The following is a 20437-nucleotide window of genomic DNA, read 5'->3' on the forward strand; positions in this document are numbered from 1 at the left end:
ACAACCAGGAGAACAAAGAAAAGCTGCAGAGAGGAGGAGGGTAAAAGAGCTGAGCCTGGACTCCAGGAGGAAAACTGTTGGGAACGGTGGGCCGACGGGATCATCGGAGCGACTCCGATGCTGTGACAGTTACTTGTGGTATGTGGCGGTGCCAGGCGGTGAGAGTTAGCTGCAACCTGTACTAGCTGCTGACCAGAAAGCTCGTTTTCAGAACCAGTCACCGTCGTCTGCTTTGTGTCAGATACAGCAGCCTCCACATTTCTGGTAAAGATAACGCCTCGAACTGCTGCAGACTCACCTCACAAAGGAAATCAGAAAAATTCAAACCGGTTTAGCTAATGAGCTTCATGAGACTAAGGCTGAGCTTTTTCACAATATGCGTGAAACAAAGAATGAAAATATGGTAACGCACCTCACACCCACTGTTAAGTAGGGTAGTGGACTTGTAATGCTGTGGGCCAGTTTCTGGTCGAACAGGTGAGTAAAATAAAAACATTGAAGTCCTTCAACAGGACAGTGATGTGAACACACTTACATTTAAAGGTTTGTTTTCATTCTTCTACATGTTTCCGTGTGAGATAATGCTACAGCAATGAAAGAGGAAATTATTTTACAGCTTTTGAAGGGTGTTGTAGAGTCAAGAATGATCTCAACGTTTGTATCCCAAAATACTGACGCAAACAAATGCTGGTGCATTTCAAAAGGAATAAAAAAAAACTGTATAAGATTTACACCATGTTTGACAATATGCCCAAATAGTAAGAATGTTGATCCAATTTGGATGCTTAAAACCATTTTACATATATATATATATATATATATATATATATATATATATATATATATATATATATATATATATATATATATATATATATATGTAAAACAAATACTGACTGAGGTTGAGCAATGTGTCAATGAGCTAAGAAGTATCAGAATACAGACTAACATTTTAAAATAATGTACAATTTTTGTTCATTACAATTATTGGACATTTGAGGGATTTGCTGCCATTGATGAGCGAAGCTTTCCTCTGTTTATGTGTGCGAGTCATTTCTTCAGCCTGCGTACCGTCTCTTTAAATAATAATCCCACTTATTTAGTTGCCGAATGATCCAAATGATTCATCTTTTATTTTCATTGGACTGATTATATTAGTTGAATGTCCAGATTTCTTCCTATTATTATTCTTGTTAAGCTCTTTTCCATATTGCACAACCCCTCAGCATCAACTAAAAATAGTCAGATATTAGGTAACAGGATCAACGTAGATAAAAAAAAAAAGCGTAATAAATAAATAAATAAAATATAATAAAATCAGTGCGGTGTTTTTGTTGCAGACGTAATCTGGCTTAACCCAATTCGTCCTGTCAGCCACAACTTTACATGAATGTTTAAGCTTTTTTTTCCTTTTTTAGTCGTGTAAAAGAATATTTATACACGAAAACAACTTTCAGACCAGCTGAAAACGGGTCTGTTTGTAACAGCCAGGGTGATTTGGGGGAGGAAACCAGTACATGACCAGTATCTGACACATGTGCGGACCAGGCCAGCTGTGTGACTTTTCGTGTAAAGGAGTGCCTGAGTCTGCTGGACTTGTCCTCACTGACAAAAGCCGTCCGGGTGTTTACGGTCTCTGTCGGCGTCGCCGTGTTCGTCGCACGCGGCTCAGCTCTTGACGGACCCCTCCCCGCCATCCAGTTAAACGACGACAACGCGACGGCGGCGCTTTCCTTCTCTGCATCTCTGAATCCTCCGCTCGCGGCGATGAAAAACGAGACAGGACGCCAGAGGGTTTCTGTGGGGTTTACTACCTGCCGTGATCGTTGGAGAGCGGAGAGCACGGCGCCGAGTCGTCCTCCACTTCGGCCAGGGCGGTCTCCAGCTGCTGGATCAACATGCGCTTCTTGAACCTGGCGAAACAAAACTAAGCTTCATGAGGCGGAGGCAGGAAGTCAGACAGGAAGCGGAGCGGCTTGAAGGTTCAGAGGAGAGGAAGTAACCCTGCGGGAAACCCAGCAGCAGCTGGGTAGATGAGACCTTTTATTTTGGTTCAGGCACAATAAGACTGGATGTAGAACATTCATTTCTATTATTTATTTAGACCCACACTTTGACTAGGCCACTCTTAACCCATGAATCAGTTTTAAAGGGGCAGCGATATGTGTTTTCCAGGCACAGGCTGCCATGTTGTAGCATAATCAAGTAACTATGTCACCTTCAGTTGTTATAAAAATGCTACATGTAACAAATATGACTTAAATGTCACTTTGTATCTTAACACCTTTACATTGGGCCTCTGTCTCTTTAAGAAACTCCCTCTCTTTTTGAAAAGCCACTGTCAGGAAGTCATCAAAGCATGGCTGTTTTTACCAGCATTGCACTGAGAAGTAGCTCCTATAATGAGCTCAGCAGATGCGCAGTTCCACCAGGTGTTTGCTAATTCCTTCTGGCTAGTCTGAAGGAGCTGGGGAAGGGCTGCTCTGTGAAGCGGAAGCTCTGAGGTTCGGAAATCGCAGCTCTGAGGAGGAGAAGTGCCTAGAAGATGCAGCTAGGTCCCAGCAGGCGTTTTGCCGAGCTGAATGGTGTCCATGGATTATAAAGGATTTCAAGGAACCAAAGCGACACTCCAGGCGTGTTTTTGAGGGGGAATAACTTTATAAGATGAAGCATCGCTAATTTAAAAAAAAGTACAGCTTCATGTTTCTTACCTCAGAGCTTCTTTGATTGCATGCTGGATGAAGTACTTTCGAACGTTCACCGGTCCTTTCACCTGCTGCAGCAGACTGACTATGGATTTATAGTCTGGGGAAGAACACACACAGATTGAGGTAAGAACTGATGAATTCCCACACTGAGATCCGGCTGCCTGGTTTGTACTCACTCCGTCCAGGTTTGCGGACCTCCTTGATGACTCTGCTCCTCAGCTCGGCTTGGCAGCTGTCCAGTGGGGTTATGTAAATGGTGTCGAGCACGCCGAAGTCGTCTTCGCTGCCGTCCAGCTCGCTCTGCGGGCTCAGGCGGTCGCAGTTGTGCCTCTCCTCCGTCGTCTGCTCCTCCAGGTGATCTTCGTCCTCCACCGCACTCGCTTCTTCCGCCTGAAACGGCGCCGCCAATCCCGTCTTGTCCTCCAGTATCAACGGAGACGGACAGAGCGCCTCCGCGTCCGCCTCGCCGGGCCAGATGTCGCCAGAGTCCAGGCCGAGGACGCCGTCGCCGTTGCTCTCGGCGAGCACCATGTTGTTCCCATCTGTTCTCAATAAAAAAATTGATTTTTTTTTCTTTCTCTTTTCTGAACTACATTAGAATCGGGTTTTCCTTCTTCATCCTACCTTTGTGCTGTGACGGGGGTTTGAGGAGATTCTGCTGGCCTGGACTCTTCCCCACCGCCACGTGGTTGGTGCTGCCAGGCGGGGTCTGAGGTCGCCTCAGCAACGGGGACATGCTCCGTCTTCGCTTCATGGTGCCGCCGGAGTTGGGGTCGCCGGAGTGGCCCCGCTTCTTGTTCTGAGGTCCGGCCACGAACTCGTCTGCCTCGTCGATCATCATGCCCTGGAGAGGAGACAACAGAGCTGCAGAACCAAGACAACGGGTCCGTATCCGGCCGAGTAGACACGACACGCTGCACAGGTATTCATAGGAAAGGAAGCAAAACGAGGCGTGGTTTTCAAAACTTTTAGAAACAAAAACCAAAAAATGTGGCGGAGATGTTTCGGAATAAAATTTGTCAAGTAAAATATTTGACACCCATGCATCATTTTCTGTTTCCTTCCCATTAACTCAGTGCTCAGAGTTTAGAGTTCCGGTTGTGATTTGACAAGATGTGAAAAAGCTCGAGGGATCGCCTGCACACTGCAGCGGTCGGCAAATGTTTACCTTTTTATCCTGCTTGAAAGGATTCCCAAACGTGTGAAGCCGTTTGGGTTGATCGGGATCAATCTCTCTCAACGGAGACGGCATCATCTTCAGGTACTCCTGGTAGTTTCCCATCTGGGCCACTGGAATGCTATGCAGGAAGTCTAACAGCAACAGAGACACTCACGTCAACACATTCAGATTGAAAACGGACGTCTGCGTCTCCTATTTTTTAAAGATGTCGGTCGGACCTTCGTCTTGGCCTCGGATCAGCTTCAAAGAGGTCCGCAGCAGGTTGGTGCGCATTCTGGTGAGCTGATCCAAGAGGTTTCGCCTCGGGATGTCGTAGGCGTTCCGGTAAGCTTGCGGTTTCACATCCTGCGGAGACATATTGTTGGGAAACCGCTCAGTGAACACCAGACCTCTCTGCACTGAAAGCGCGCCGCCGTTCTCACCTTGTTGAGAAGAGCGATCTGGAAGCCGGCGAACTCTTTGAAGTTGATGTCGACCAGGCGGAGAGGCCCCTCTCCGGTGATTCCCTGCAGCAGCTGCTTGAAGTCCCGCCGGTGGGCCAGAGAGAGAGCGCTGGAGTGGTTCTTCACCTTTATGCCCGTTTCTTGAGGCGCTTTTTTCCCCACGGACACAATTAGGCGTTCTGATTCAATTTTTGCCTTCAGTGAAAAAAAAAAGCAAACACCAAAAAAATAGGAAACAAAAATGTGGTGAGATAAAACCTTTAAAAAAACAAGATTTAAGAAACTGAGTCTATAACTATTGCAGATACTCTTAGTGTCTGAGACTTTCTGAAAAAATGTCTGCGACCTGATCTTAACTGGGTTACCAGTATGTGACTGGAACATATCCATCTGAAGCGCTTTCAACTGGCTCTAACTGAATGTTAGGATTCAGTTTTCTAGTCTTTCCCAGTGTGGAAAGTGTCTCTGTGTCGAGTCATTTTTATGTTCCTCGGAAACAGGAAGTCATGGAGCGTTAATCAAAAGTTCCCAGACACTTTGATGCTTTTGGAATCTACTGTGAAAAACTGAAAGTGTGAGACTGATTTAGGAATTTGTGTGGAGCATAATGATTTTTCAGTTAAGTAGTAATAATATGAGGCTGTTTACGCTAAGCTGCTATGGTGGAGTTTCAGATAGCTCCACTAATCTGGAACAAACTTCCGGAAAACTGAATATATGCTGAAAGACGGAGCTCCTTTAAATAAGGGCCAAAATCCCACCTATTCATAGTTTCCTTTGATAAGCAGATGAGGAACGTTGATCAATATATTTGATGTATATTTGCGTGATGACATCGATGATGAGATTTGACAAAATGTGCTGTTAAGTGCTTCTTTTACAACTGGTCATGTTCTGGTGGAAAGCACTTTAACTGCCTTGTCGCTGAAATGTCCTACACAAATCTTAACCGGGTAAATAACAGATATGGAGATGATGAACTAAATATTCATAACCGACGTGTTCAGGATGTGGTAGAATGGATCAACATTTACAGTACTGTATGTCTGGATTACATTCGGATGTTTCTCCAGGCCTCACAGCTGCTTACCTGCTGGCTGAGCTTCTTCAAGTAGGAAATGACACTGTAACTCAAGCCGCAGTCCATCGTGTCGGCGATGAGGTTCGGTGCTCCCATCATCCTCATTGCCTTTTTTAAGGGCTGTCAGCAGAGAGTAGAACAGTGTTAGGGTGAAACAAATCAACCAATAAAACGCCGAGTGGTGTTTACCAGGAGGTAGTACGGAGGCATCGTCTTCAGGTACATCTCGAAGGCCTGTCGCCACTTCAGGTTTGGTTTGAACTTGTGAACTTTAAATAAATCGTCTGAAAGGAGAAAAACAGGTCGTCGGAGACATTTTTAGCAACTCAGGGTTACTGAGCAAATAGATTAATCGGTTGATTAAGCCGTTGAATTTAGCACCAGCTCTAAAAACGATGAATAAAGCCAATTAATCGCTCGATAAAAGAGATTAATCGATCAATTAAAATTGGTGAGTTATTCAATAAAATTAGTTAATTGATCAATGACATTGATGTGGTGATCAGGAAGCCATTTTGAATTTAGCACCAGCACTAAGGAACAATTAATAGAACCAATTAATCGCTCTATAAAATAGATGAATCATTCGATAAAATTGGTTAATTGATAAATAACGAAGCCATTTTAAATTTAGTACCAGCTGTGATCTACTGACCCAGGCGATCTGGGGATTAGCGCTGGGAGTCTTACCGAGGAGCGGAAGAAGGACCGGATAGTTGTAAGGCATGACAAACAGATTGACACAGGTCAGGGTGGTGCTGGCCTTGAGGTAGCCAAACGGTTTCCCCAGGTCGTTTTGCTTCCCGCTGCTGCTAACAAAAACCTGAGGACGAGGCGTCAAACGATCATGTTAAACGTCACAACAGCGAGAAAAACAGGGGGAACCCGGCCGGCGTTCAGTCTACCTGCCAGCACATGTGCGGGGATTTCCTTTCCAGGATGTACTGGGTGAGTGGGGACGGCTCCAGCTCGTATTTGTCAAAGGGAAGTTTGTCGATCACCATGGGCTCACAGTCCACACAGGAGAAACGTACCACGGGGTGAGCAGAGCGAGGCGGCTGGGGGGAACGTGAAGAAGTGAATTTAGCACAGGAATTTAGCGCAAAGATTTGAATCGCTGGATACTTTGACGGTACCTCAAATACACCAAGAAAAACCCATAATAAATTGGTACAACATAGTAGATGAGAAAGCCGAAATAAAAGCAGCAGATTAACACAGAACTGCTCACCAGGGTTGGAGAGTTCTGGTCAGGCCAGAAAGACTCTGGTATGGGCCAGTGGCCGACCGGGACCCCCGTCTTTGGGTTTGGTCGAACGTAGATTAGTTTGTGACAGCTGTGCCAGGGCTGTGGGTTGAAGGTTGAAACGGGACGACTGGACTCCACAGAATTGTCTAAAACGGTCAAGAAACAACAAAACAAACCCAATAAATATGCAGATATTGATACCATTTAGGATCTTTAACACAACTTATACACAGTGTCTTGAAAATGTACCACATTTTGTCACATTATAACTACAAACCTATATGTATTGTATTGGTACTTTGTATAAAAAACAAAAATCTAAAAAGCAAGCCCCATATTCAGGGATGTACAGGGTTGGTTTTCTATGCATCTATATCACATTGTCCCTGTAGGCCACAATGTTTAACGTCTGACTCATCCTACCAACCTTCTTCCACATGTTTGCTCTGTTTGTTGTTTCTGGAAAACCACAAGCCAGACAAACCAGCTACAGTATTTACGGGCCTCGTCTTGCCTGCCATCTTTACAAGTTCTGATGACAAGGCCTGACAATTGAGGTGGACGACCATTTCTTGGTTTAGCCTAGAGTTGTGACATACTTTCCAATATTTAGATGATGGATTGGATGGGAAGATGATTAAGGTTTGGAATATTGTTCTATGAAGCAATGATTAAAAACTTCCTTCATGATCTGTCTTCTTGGCCTTCGTGATGAATGTTGTTTACTAATTAGGTGACGTCTGATGGCAGTTGGTTTTAGGGTTTCTGCAGGTCCCACCAACTCAAGTTTAAGACTTTTTAAGGCCACTATGATTATAAATTACGATCTATCTCGCCACAGAAATGTACAAACTTCACTCAGTGGCTGAGAGGATAAAATTGAACTTATCCATGATAAAAAGCTAGCTAGCAAAGAAATATTAGTAGCTAGTTAGCGGTAGCCTCAAATGTCCCGAGTCACAGGATGCAATGAAGACTTCTGAGTGCGACTCAAACTTTTGTCAAACAGAAAAGTCTCGTGAGAAACAGAAACAGAACATATGACATTAATCAGTCCTGTCAAGATCAAATTTACGACCTGCAATTAACATATGAAAAGCCAAATGATGTTTTAAACTAAATTCAAGACATTTTAAGGCCTTAATGCATGTATGGTAATTTAAGACCTTGCAAGACTTTTTAAGGTTGCATCCTGTGCTTTCATTGGACTGTATTTAAAGTTATCGTAGTGAAATATTCGAACAGTTGTAAGTCCAGTTCACACCATCGCCACTATCAGGGTATGTTGTTGTAATGAGATATAATCTACTGCAAATACTTTTGCAACGCTTTTTTTTTCTAGAAACTCTCATGTTACCAATCAATGAAACAAACCAGGAGGTGAAATCAGTTGTTTTGTTCAAACGTTAAAAATACTGTTTCCTTCTGTCAACATTATGCATGATCAGTTACCTGTAGGAAATGTGACGAGGTCGCACCTGACTGGACTCAGTCTTAACCTTTTCATGTGGATGCAAGAATTGTTCCACCTACAGCTTTCAAGTTGCGTGTGCGTCAAAAATTCACCTTCTCCGAGAGGCGGATCCGGCCCGGTCTTCTCAAAGTTGATGACGACGCCGCTTTGAACCTTTTGCACCAGAGACTCCAGACACTGGTTTAGCATCCGTTGTGTTCGGACGCAGTACGACCGTCCTGAGAGGATCAAACTTCACAATGAGTTCTCGTCCAGCCGGAGAAACTCAACTAACGCACCGGAGAAGAAGGCGAAGAAGAAAAAACGCCAGACCTCCAGTGACTTCACACATCTGCGTGATCGCCGACTCGTCTGTGGGGACGCTGCCGAGCTGCTCGTTGTCCGGCGAGGCTGCTCCCGGCAGCCTCAGTACCAGCGCGAACAGCCGCTGGTCCCAGCGAAAAGGCTCTTTGGTGAGCTCGCTGCCAGCCAGAGGGGAGTTGAGGGGCAGGTGCAGCTGCGAGGAGGTTCGAGACATTCAACGTTACTACAACACAAAGGGCTCAAAGCTTCCGAAGCATCAGCTGTACAGCTGGCGCTGCTATGAAACAAAGGATGATGGTGTTACTTGTGTCTGAGAGTGACTCACCTCATCTGGCACCCCGGAGCTGTTTGTAAGCTTATTCCCATCAGTGATGGTAATGATCACAGATGGCTCCAGGAAGAACGGGTTGCGGCCCTGAAGGGGAAACAAGTTCTGATGACAAGTTCAGCAAGCAGGCGAAAGCGCTGGGAGTCCATTTTAGGGCTGCAACTAACGATTATTTCAGTAATCGATCATTCGGACCATTAATCGATTAGACGTGCAAAAAACCTGTCTTAGAGATTATACAAATTTTTCATTTAACCACTTGAATATTCATATGCAACACTAGAAACACATTAAAATATGCAAATAAAAAAGGAATCCAAATCCATTTTTAAATACAGTAATAAAACAAACACTTTGATCATATCAAGAGTAATTGATCATTAATAATTGGAGAGCAGAAGAAGCTTAATGGAAGATTTAGGTTTTTACAGAATTTGAATCGGGTGAAGCGAAAACTATGCCACTTTACGATTTCAGGGTAGAACATATTTACAAAGAATTTCTTATTTATTTTTCATACGTACATATATATATATTTTTAATGCTTGTCGCTTAATTACAGCTCTGGGTGTCTTGTTCCATCAGTAAATAGAATCAGTTGCTAATGGTTTAAATAATCGATTAATCGTGAACAATACGATTAATCATTCCAGGCCAAGTGAATTTAGGTTCAGTACTCTGCTTCCCTGCCTTTATGCTCCACACCCTGAATCTGGGCTCTGAGCAAAAGAGATTCCACTTGCTGGCTTAAACTAATGACATAATCGTTACAGAAATCAGCATGTAATATCCAACATGAGCCCTCTGTCGCTGCGGCTAATCTTTGCTTTGTGTCACAATGTCCTTGTGCTGCTAGTTGAGGGCAGCGCAGCAGAGGTCAGCCTCCTCTAATTCACACACATGGGGAATGCCTGAGGAGATTCACACACTCCTGATGTGCACAAGTTGTCTGACTGTAGTAATCCATTTCTGCCTTCTAGCGGAGAGCGCGAGATAACAAAAAAGGGGGAATGCTGATTGGATTAGGCAACATCCAAGACACTTTTCCTCTCGCTATTTTTAGACAAAAGAGTGAATAAAAAGTAAGAAAAACACACAAAAATTGTTTTACTAACTTGTATTAAAAGGATCAGATGGTTCATTTTTTTGTCTATAACGCTACAAATCTTGCTCAAATTAGTCGAAAACGTCCGTCATGTCATATTTCTCACATTTGTTACCTCAGCTTTGCCATTTTGTCCCAGTCTACATCCATAGTTCATACTTGTAAACAAACCGTTTCATCCTCATGTACTTCAGGTCAGTTTATTTTTTGAAGTATATTTTGTTAGTTAAAGAGAGTATGAAGTATTTGTAGTTACAGTGATGTAAAATGTTGCAATCAAAATGTACCATTTTGCACTTTTTGTTTGTCTCACTGAAATGTTTTAAATAAATCCGAATATCACATGATAAGAATCTGAGAAAATTAAACAAACGGTTTTCAAATGATCAATTCTTTATTAAGGTTAAAAAACTGGTCAAATAAACTGAATATGTAGTCATCTGTTCAATCCAAAATGAACTGTGATAAACTATAATGTTTTGGGTCAGCTCAACTAGCCGTCCAGTCAAAGGTCAAGCGATTTCTTGACCTGCAGATTCAAGAAATCACTCAGTAAGAACCTGTCTGGCACAGGTAATCCAGATCTCAAAAGCAGCACAGCATCCCCCAACCCCAAGAATGTTCAAAAAACAGATTAGAAACAAAGTCAACTTGTGTCTGTTTTCCATAAATGGAGAGAAAAATGGAACAGTGGTGCCCAAAAGCACATCAACGATTCAACCAGGAGGCAACAAAAAGTAAAATCTAAAACAACTTGGAAAATGCTGCCTCAAAGCTCAGTGATGGCGGCTTGTTACGATACCTGTCCATAGTTGTCGATGCCAGAGACGAGGCGGTTGAGGTTGAGCAGGTCGAACGCAGCGCGGAGTGCGTGCCCGAGCGTGGTGAGCCCAGACGCCTGCAGGTTCTTCAGCTCGCACATGAAGGTAGCGTGGTTCTCCTTCCAGCCTGCCTGGAACGAAACAGACTGAGTTCAGGTTGAGAGAAACAGGCGCCGGAGAAAAGGCCCGAAGTCGGCAAATGTCTACCGATTTAAAATAGACACACACCCACGTGTGCACGCTGTGTTATAACAAAGAAGAAGAAGAAAAAGAAAAACAGTTTTGTTCTCATGCAAATCAAACCGATTGAGTGATTTGGATCCTTTTTTGTTGGCTGGGGGAGAAAGTAAAGTCGGTTCTGAGTGACACAACGTAACCGACGAGTGCTGAAGTTCAGAGACGACTGTTTAGTTCAAGAGTAAGAGGAATCCAGAAATACACTTCCCACTGCCGTACATCCTCTAAGGGAGACTTTTACTCCCACAGGAGGGAGCGCGAGTGTGCAACTGCTTTTCCACTTTTATCTACCGGGTCAACTGCTTTAGTGCTGCAGCTTTATGCTTAATCTAAGGGTGACCTGCAAGCTTACATCTCCCTCTGCTGAGAGAAGGAGGGCAAGAGGCTGCAAACACAAAAAGGTGACCAGCAACAGATTCTTGTAGGACTTGCATACAGCTACATGAGTATCAGGAGGCCGTACAAGAACTGTCATGCATTCAGAGTGATAACGTTAAAGTAACCAAACACCAGGGCTGCAAGAGACAATTATTTTACTAATCGACTCTCTATTCTGACAATTAATCGGATAAAAACAAAATGAACAAATTGGCGCACTATACAGGTTTTTCATTTAACCACTATATTAGAAATATGTTAAAATGTACAAATAAATAATTCAATTCATTTTTTTTTACTGAGAAAATAAACATTTCTTTAGTGAATCTGCACTGAGTGAAGCTAAAACTTTGGCACTTAAAGGGTTTGGGGTCAAATATCCTGACATATAAAGGTGATTTTATCGTAAATCCAAAATGCATTTATATTTTGGATACTTTCGGGGGGTTTTGTCAGCAATTTGCCTTTTTTGAATCCATTTAACAATTAATTGATTAGTAAGTTAGCTGACAATTATTTGAATAATGGGTTCGTCATGGTGAATCGTTTCAGCCCCATCAGACCCAGACTATCCTGTATAGATCAGAAGAATCGCTGCACTCAATAATTCAGACTACGGAATATTTCTGCCCAAGCCTGTCTCTTCGTCTCGCTCTCTCTCCCTCTCTCTCCCCCTTCCTCGACATCAACAATTCATTGCATCTGTGAATGTGCAATCACACACCGGCCCCAATCAGTACCACCTCATCTTGTCATTGTGAAGCTCAGCGCGGCTCACGGAGCGGGCCACAAACAGCCAGAGGGAGGGGAAGAAAGAGCAGATCAAGCCCCGCTGCACAGACGAGGGAAAGCCCTGTCAGACGGCAGCGCAGTGGACGGTTTTATGAGACGAGAATCACATCCTAGTTTGTTTGATCGAGGTTGTGTTATGCACAAGTGTTTGTCTGTTGGCCGCTTTTACAAATTGTTGCAAAAGCTGCAGCACCGACCTGCGACTGCTTTGCACCCGTTTCACACTTGCGAGCAGTGAAACTCCCACTCTGGGGACATGAGCTAAAAACAGTTGTTCTGCTGTGGGTTACGTGGGAAGAAAAAGAATATAATCCGAGCTAGTGCTGGACAATGATAAACAATTAAACGCCATAAATGTTTTATTAAAAACCAAAACTATAAACCACATGGAAAAAGTTAGACTTTAAGATTCAATTAGACCAGCGATACATGCAGCCTAAAAGGAAGTAGGTTGGGGTCAGTATCATTTATGCAATTTTAGAAGATGAACAAGGCAACAGAAAAAATTTGCATTGTTTCCGGATATACTGAAGCATATTTGCCTTTTCAAACAGTCTGCAGATGGGGTTTGTACATCAATATATTGCTAGTTGAGAAAGTATCATCATAAATCCATAAGGTCCTGTAAGTCTTTTAGCTTTTTAAAAATAAATCTTATGAGCTATTGGTTTATTTTTCTTCATATTTGCATAGAAGCTACATTTTTTATTCAAAAAGATATCCAGCTAAGCTTGTTTGGTTGTGCTGGATCTTAGTTAGAGGTGTTGAATATGCATATTCATTTTGTAAACTTTTGATTTTTATTTCTGATAACTATGGAAAACCACGTATTGTTCTCCTTTCACTTCAACAAATAAAGAGGTTTGTGGTTCAGATACTTTTGCATTGCACTGTAAGGCTTTGGAGACTCTCTGTGTGTACATTAATTATAGCGATTTGCTTTGTGACACAAGTGCACAAAGCAAAAATTTGATTTGAAACTTCTTAAAACACGATGCAAAGTTAAAGATAAATATATATTTCGAATCCTTAACATTCAGATGAGCTCAGTATTGTTTGCATTTTGTAAAACAGGAAGAAAAAAAACAATTATTTCTTATCCACACCAGACTTTTCACATTTTTCACTGGAAATCAAAATGTATACTCATGCAACCTTTGTATTGCACTTCACAATTGTTCACCACTTTGTTTTAGTCTTTTATAAAATCACTTTGAGAATGCATTGTGATGTGATGAAATGTGTAAAAGTTAAAGGGAAGTGAATAATTTTGCAAGACGCTGCAGCCTGTAGGCACAAGTTAGGCCAGCTTGATGAATTCCACAATATGGAACAATCACTGAAGGAAATTACGTAATTTGGTGGCTTGTGTGCATATTTGGGATTGTGCTTTAAGGGGTAGGAAAAACTCTGAGATGTGTGCCAAGCCATAAACAAGTCAATAGAATAGGGATGAGTACATCTGTTTTTATGGCAGGAAGCGGGGAAACTGCTGCAGAGATTGAGAGGTTGCATGTCCTGCTTTCTCTGTGTATGGCAATTACCGGGGGTTTCTATGCAGGAAGCCTCTCACAGCTTCAGTCTGACAAATAATTATCATGTGAATGATGATAATTCTGTTCCAGCGAAGTCGTACAAACATAAAGAGAATCTCATGATGAACCGGGCTTATCAACTTTCATCCAGGAGCGGCCAATGGGAGTGCAACTTTAATGGAGGGGGCGGGGCGAAACATGATTGGCATGGACCTCGGCCAGCCTGCGTGCGGTTCTGTGAAAAACCGGTGACGTCACGAGGGATAATAAATTTCCCCGCCTCCATCTCAACGCCCGAGAGTTTTCTCGACACAAAAGCAAAATGTCCGCTGGATGTTCGGATGCAGTGCGGCTCCGGGTCTGCGGCTGTTTGGAGCAGTAATTGTCCGTTTTTTCGCCACCGGCGAACTTGAAAGAAAATAAAGTCTCACTTACAGACAAACACGTTCGACTTGGAAGTGTAAAAATGGTATCATTTGCTAATTACCTTCACTCCGTATGGCGGCTCATCGAATGTAACTAGCATGTACCTGTCGCCTCTACTAGCCGGGTCTCGGGCACGCAGCTGTCAAAAAAGAAAACCAAAACAGCATATATTAATGTTTACCGACTTTCTCCAAGGAACCCTGAGCTCACCAAAGGTGCAAGCTTGCTGAAAAAATCCGGGTAGAATCCATCTTTACCTTCATAAAGATCTCAACCGCGCCTTTAGCAACGTCCAGATACGTCGTACCCAAATAAGTGCGCTGATTCATAGAGGCGGACGTGTCTAACAGAAAAACTAGAATAGGCATTTTAAATGTAAAGCCGCGGTGGTATGCTTTTCTAAAATAACTGTTATCCACATATGAGCTATCGTGCAGCCAAACAGTTCACTCATGTGTGTATATATATTTGTTATAATAAGCCCCCCCTCCAGCAGAGGGCCGATGCATCTGCCCTCTCTGTGTCTGCCTTTCTGAGGCTGTTTCACAGCTCGCGCTGTTCAACTTCTGCTCCTAACCGAATGGAACGCCCTGCTCCCCGAACTGCAAGCCCATTGGCCAAACCCCGGTCTGTTGGCCACGCCCCCTGCAAATATAATTATATAAAGTGGTAGTAACGGTTTGCGCTCTGCTATCAATAGTAGGTTCAATATGTGGAACTAACAGACTGTTTGGTAAAACGTGTTTGCTCCAGTAGTAGGTTTTCCTGAGCTGACATACATAAAAAGAAAAACAAACAAACAAAAAAAAAACCCAACAACAATTTGTTGTATTTACATAGAGATCATAATAAGAAGTGACATTTCTTGTCCGTTCCCACTTTATCCCGCCTCCTCGCACAACGCAGCTGCTGCCCTTCTTGTGCTGCGTTCAAGGCGCTTCAGAAGGACCGCGAACACACCACAACACAGCGAGAGAAGCACGTTTCGCAACATGACCGCGATGTTAAACTCGTGTTCACATGATATTGCAACGGAGGATGACTGCGTACTCTAACGCCGTGAAGACCTGCAGAAAACAAAAATATGGAGAAAATGTCACATTCAACAGGACAAGAAATACATCACTCAATTAAGTAAATAATAATAATAATAATAATAATAATAATAATAATAATAATAATAATAATAATAATAATAATTAAAATATATATATAAATGCAGCTAGAATGCTGGTGTTTTTTCCACAGGAGACATCAAATGAACAGGTTCAGCTTTAATAAATGTCTGACAGAGGCAATGGCAAACATTCAATTACAAGGAAAATGTGAAATTCATATTTTTTATACATAGCAGAGTTTAAAACACCAGATTTGTTTGGCTTGCTAAATTAAATAATTACTATTATCACTATTATTATTATTATAAGGTTCCATTTTATTTTGCAAAAGCTAGAAATAGTTGGAAAATATGTGCTTCTGTTTCGAGTGTTTGTGCATTTATAACTCCACAAACAGTGAACTTAAGGCTTAGCAGGGATAAACTGCTGCAGAAAGTTGGGCTGGCAAATATCTTTGTCATTCATCTCTAGAAGAAAATTAATAAATCTGTTCACTGGATTTCAAAGTACGAATCCGGTCCTGCAGACCAATTGCCAACTCTAAAACAAACGATCTCTCAATCTCGGAGGAGACATTTGGCCTGTTAAAGGTCACATTTCTTTTTGCTGCGGTTGTTACGGGGGATTTCCATAGTTTTCAGACGTTATGAAATGATAATAAACACGTTACCGCTGCCCTCCTCCGTCCCAGCATGCACCGCGCCGTCTGCAGCACAAAGAAGAAAAAAAGGCTAAAGAGGGACAACAGGGTGGGATTACAGACGCCTGTTGTGCCTATCGTATTCCTCATAAACGTATGCTGACAGCAAAGGTAACGTGTCGTTCTTGCCTTTTGTGTCCTTTAAACGACTATATGCTTCCTCCTCTGTTATGACACGGCAGCAGTACGACGTTAAGTTGTTGTTAGCTGGAGCTAGCCTAGCCGGCTAACGCTAGGCTAGTAAACAGAGACACAATAAAGACATGCTGTAACGGGTGGCGGGGTCAAAACACGGTGACGTTGCTTACAGCTTACAGTCGCCACGAGTAAAATGTCGGTGTCGTAATTATGAGTAAGCCCTTATGGAACAATTTAATGGGAATTTGTGCATATTATGGTTATGTAGCCTGCATGAAAACCAACATAAATACGATTAGATATATAAAAAAAACCCAGAACATTTACATGTCGAAAAGCCTGCCAGAATTGTATTTATTTATTTTATTTTTGCCAATAAAGTCGGTAATAATGGTAATAACATAAAACGTGTTGCGACACTAGGCTCGGCCCGCGAGCTCAAACCGTGTAACCATGTAAACACACGGAGGGTCACGTGACCAGCCGCGCGGACTCCACCTGTCTCAAGGGTTACACTCCGACATCATGTGCTTTCATCGCTGTTGTTATTTTTACCCAACAACCCTGCGTTTGTGTGAAATGTATTACGTGTGGCATTTTGTTTCCAATCATACTACATTATAGACATGAAAATATCAGGGTGTTGTTGTCAAGTTTTTAGTAGTATAGCAGAATAGCATATCTACCTGCCAGGTATTTTCAGGTAATTTTTGTTCACCCCAAACCTAGTTTATTGAAACTGAAGGCTTTTGTTCCAAGATGTGAATTAATGGATAGAAGATGCTCTGATCAGCCTCTACCTGTCCAAACTGTTTCACAGTTTTCTGTCTGGTCTGACCCGCTTAATCAGATTTTCACCTATTTCCATTTTTTCAGAGAACCACAAGACATAAGGAGCGAAAACGATTAAATTTAATCGTTAAATTTTCCATGTTTCATAGCTTTGAATCAAGCAGAAAAAAAGAAGAATGTTTCACATCATTCCCATTTTTGAGTCAAATCGTGCACGTAATACCCTTGAACTAACGAGAACTGAATTCTTTTGTCTCTGAGAGTTTTATTAAATCTTGTCCAAGCTGGAAGAGCAATGTCACATATGTAATGTTGCCCAAAGTGCTGGCTGCTCGCCGGCAGAAACAAAATTTATACTCTGTTTCGAAACCACACTTCCTCTTCCCACTCCTACTCCTCGAGATGACCTTCACATACCACCAGCTGGGGCAAGACTCCAAGCTACACCACTTGGTTCGTGCCCAGCAGACACTCTTGAATTAAATTTCTTATTTAATTTAATGTCTTGCACAGATAGCGCTGTTGCGCGGAAAAGTTCAGATCTCAGTGACCAATAAGCCTGTCATAATCAGCAAATAATCAATTCGCCGCTTGCACTTGATAGGTTAATGTGAGCTTGTTTACGTTCCGTTGCGATTATGTTTTTCTGAACGGCAGCTTTATGTGCAGAAACTTCACGATCCATTTTATTTACGGTTCCTGTTAGGAAGTCTTCAGTAACTCTCTGGTGTGTGTGGCTCGTCGCAGGAGCACGTCATGGCCCTGAGGAGCTGAGAAGAGCGGCGCCAGCTTGTCCTGCGTCCGTCGGGGTGTTTCCACAGTTGGGTGGTCGCTTGAGAAGACTGGGGGGGCCCGGTCAGAGAGTGGACAGGGAGGGGGCAGAGCTCAGCTGGAGCCAATGCAGCAGCACCAGCTAGCGGAGGGAAACCTTCCTGTGTTCGTGTTCCCGACCGAGCTCGTCTTCTACGCGGATGAGCAGTCGTCTCATAAGCAGGTGCTCACCCTCTACAATCCCTATGAGTTCGCCCTCAAATTCAAAGGTAGGTGGCAAATAGTCAACATGTTTCTTTCTTTTGGCATGTGAAGTTATTGAAAATTTTCATTTTGATAAATTTTTTGCCCCCCACCCCATTTCCAGTGCTGTGCACAGCGCCAAACAAATACACCGTGGTTGATTCCACGGGAGCCGTCAAGCCGCAGTGTTGCGTTGACATGTAAGTGTAAACTCCTCGCGCTCGCATCTTTTTCGTCTCCGCCTTTATTTTCTCAAAAACATAAATAAGACGATTGAAGTCAAATTCTTACACGTCTGCGCAGAGTAATCCGCCACAGAGACGTCCGGCCGTGTCACTATGGCGTGTACGACAAGTTCCGACTGCAGGTGTCGGAGCAAAGTCAGAGGAAAGCGCTGGGTCGCAAAGAGGTGACCGCCACGCTCCGTCCCTCGGCCTCGCAGGAGCCGACCGGCGCCAGAACCCAAGACGAGGAGCGGCGGATTAAGGAGCAGTTTGCGGACAGCGAGTTTTTCGAGCAGACTGCGTTTCAGACAGGTAAGCGGCAGTTGCGACGTGCCGCCACTGGATGGAGCCAAAGAACAGCCAAACCACTTGTCAGTGCTTTCAATCATCCGGAGGGCATAAAAACATTTTTAATACGTTTTTAAAACATTCCCTCTTCGAAGAATTTTTCACACATCCACTCAGACTTTGAAATCTGTATCGGACAAATTAATACCACATATTGAGTAAATGCTCTGATATAATACCAAGGGTGCAATGGAAAGAAAGAAATGCAACTTTTCCCAACCTCTCAGTCTCATCTGTCTCTCGATGTCTTTGTCTTTGAACTGTGTGTTTTAACACTGAACTTTTGCTCAAGACAAAAATGTTGTCTGTGGTTCCAAGCATAAATGCAACGTTGAACTGATACACAAACAGACAGAAATCTGTCTGTGAAGTAAGGAATAGGAGCACAAAAGTAAACAAAAAAATCTTTTTCACCTTTCAGATCTCGGATGTTTTTGTTCTCTCCAATGTTCTGAAACCTGGAATTGTACACATGTGCAAAATGATTTTGTCTGCCGTCTAATAATATTTCCGAGCTGCAGGACATTTCTAAAATCATCATAACCTTCAATATTCCAGGTAAATTGTGGCAGCTGATGCATGGCATTCATTCCGATGCTGCTTCCTGTATTGACAGAGAGCCGTCCCGTTGCTGGAGGACCCAGTCTGCTCACAGTGCTGCTGGGACTCGTGTGCATGATCGCCCTGATGCTTCCAACGTTGGGGGAGCAAGAATCCACTGTGCCTGTCTACCTCCACTTAAGTGTTAACAAGAAACTGGTAGCTGCTTATGTTCTTGGTAAGGCTGTAAAAGCTCTCACTAAATCAGAGAAATTGATGGACATTTTTTCTGGAAAATGAGCTGAAGTACAGCGTACACAGACTGAGATTTCTGTAATTCTGACAACGCTGACTTCGGTTAGCTCCACAAATTGCAAATGCCAGTCAACTTTGCCATCATTTTGTCCTTGTTTTAAGAATTGCTCAAAATTGCCAGTAATTATTGCGATAAACCATGTTATTGGTTCGAGGCCATTTTCAAGTAATGACATAACGGTGCAAGTTGAAAAGTTTAATTTTGCAAGGAAAAAATAAAAATAAATCAAAACACACTTAACACTGGACGTGGAAGACGTTTTAATTAAAACACAACCAAAAAATAAACAGAAACAACACACACAACCAAAGTGATAAATAAAATGGATTATCTTTTGGAAACAAAAGTGCCCTTAAACTATTTTTAATCATCCTAATGTGAGCGCATTTTAATTTATCACCCTATGCATATATTACAGTGCTTGAAGAGAAACTTGAGAGACTAATCAGTGCATCTGTTCGTCACCTTGTGTAAAAAAATGTTTTCTTTTTAAATGCTGTAGTAAACGGCAATTTTTCTGTTTATCTTCCAGGTCTTCTAACTATGGTTATCCTACGTACATGAAGTGCATAGTGCTGGAAGGACGAGGATAAACAGTTTTAAACGATGAAGAGAACATTGTCCAACCAGAGGCGACTTAGACGAGCGGAGCTCTCAGCGCTCTGGTGGAGCTCCATAACTCCATCGGCTGACAAATACATTTTAGTACATTGGTTTCAAATACATAATGTTTTCTGGGCTGTTACAAAAAAAACAAACAAACAAAAAAAAAAAAACGGGAAGACCTATGGGAACTCTTGCTGAGCAGACGCCGCCGCCGAGCCTCGGCCGGAGAAGAGACGCGAGGCGCTTCGACGTCGCTCGGACCATCATGCATTCTTCGAAATTTTATTGCCATTGTGTGACTCAATATGGTTAACTTGAGTGTGAAGAAATCTACATGCAAACGTGTACATAAAGCCATTAAAAGGTCATGATATGCTCCTGTGACTGTCATATTGATGTTTTGACGCTTTCCCAGCTTAAGACTGAAGACGATGCTTTCAAGCACATGTGGCTCCTTTCATCTCCCACAAAACAAACCCTGGATATACTTTTTGCATTTCGCCAGTTTGACGTAACATTGAAGCTCATGTTTAATAAAGTCTGAGTACAGCTGCGTTGTAGTGCTAGTAGTTCCAATTAAA

General features: G+C 42.8%; 2 protein-coding genes across 2 annotated transcripts; one reads left to right on the plus strand and one right to left on the minus strand.

Moving 5' to 3' along the window:
• Positions 1–898: 898 nt before the first annotated feature.
• On the minus strand, positions 899–14641 carry ints6l (integrator complex subunit 6 like). The gene is made up of 18 exons (XM_055034694.1): positions 14318–14641; positions 14122–14199; positions 10674–10823; positions 8764–8853; positions 8448–8631; positions 8228–8353; positions 6644–6807; positions 6318–6470; positions 6103–6235; positions 5602–5696; positions 5422–5532; positions 4311–4526; positions 4107–4233; positions 3877–4019; positions 3333–3552; positions 2885–3250; positions 2712–2805; positions 899–1913 (listed from the first exon to the last, which is right to left on the minus strand). Exons 1-18 carry the CDS (start codon positions 14426–14428, stop codon positions 1811–1813), a joined length of 2664 nt encoding a protein of 887 aa, XP_054890669.1. The 5' UTR covers positions 14429–14641; the 3' UTR covers positions 899–1810.
• A 1215-nt stretch (positions 14642–15856) lies between these two features.
• Positions 15857–20237, plus strand: mospd1 (motile sperm domain containing 1). Its single transcript, XM_055034463.1, has 6 exons — positions 15857–15989; positions 17556–17848; positions 17947–18022; positions 18126–18358; positions 19011–19172; positions 19783–20237. Exons 2-6 carry the CDS (start codon positions 17707–17709, stop codon positions 19812–19814), a joined length of 645 nt encoding a protein of 214 aa, XP_054890438.1. The 5' UTR covers positions 15857–15989; positions 17556–17706; the 3' UTR covers positions 19815–20237.
• Positions 20238–20437: the final 200 nt, after the last annotated feature.

This window comes from Poeciliopsis prolifica, unplaced genomic scaffold (genome assembly GCF_027474105.1).
Source record: "Poeciliopsis prolifica strain line A6 unplaced genomic scaffold, Auburn_PproV2 SCAFFOLD009, whole genome shotgun sequence".
Taxonomy (NCBI): Eukaryota; Metazoa; Chordata; class Actinopteri; order Cyprinodontiformes; family Poeciliidae; genus Poeciliopsis; species Poeciliopsis prolifica.

What these genes read in the sequence shown, in the direction of transcription:
- ints6l (XM_055034694.1), bottom strand. Translation starts at nt 14,428, where the DNA reads ATGCCTATTCTAGTTTTTCTGTTAGACACGTCCGCCTCTATGAATCAG. An exon ending in TGAAGAAGCTCAGCCAGCAG is followed by an intron (nt 4,527 to 5,421) that starts GTAAGCAGCTGT and finishes TTTTCACTGAAG; the next exon opens with GCAAAAATTGAATCAGAACG. An exon ending in AGATCGCTCTTCTCAACAAG is followed by an intron (nt 4,234 to 4,310) that starts GTGAGAACGGCG and finishes ATGTCTCCGCAG; the next exon opens with GATGTGAAACCGCAAGCTTA.
- mospd1 (XM_055034463.1), top strand. Translation starts at nt 17,707, where the DNA reads ATGCAGCAGCACCAGCTAGCGGAGGGAAACCTTCCTGTGTTCGTGTTC. An exon ending in GTTCGCCCTCAAATTCAAAG is followed by an intron (nt 17,849 to 17,946) that starts GTAGGTGGCAAA and finishes CCCCATTTCCAG; the next exon opens with TGCTGTGCACAGCGCCAAAC. An exon ending in CCGCAGTGTTGCGTTGACAT is followed by an intron (nt 18,023 to 18,125) that starts GTAAGTGTAAAC and finishes ACGTCTGCGCAG; the next exon opens with AGTAATCCGCCACAGAGACG.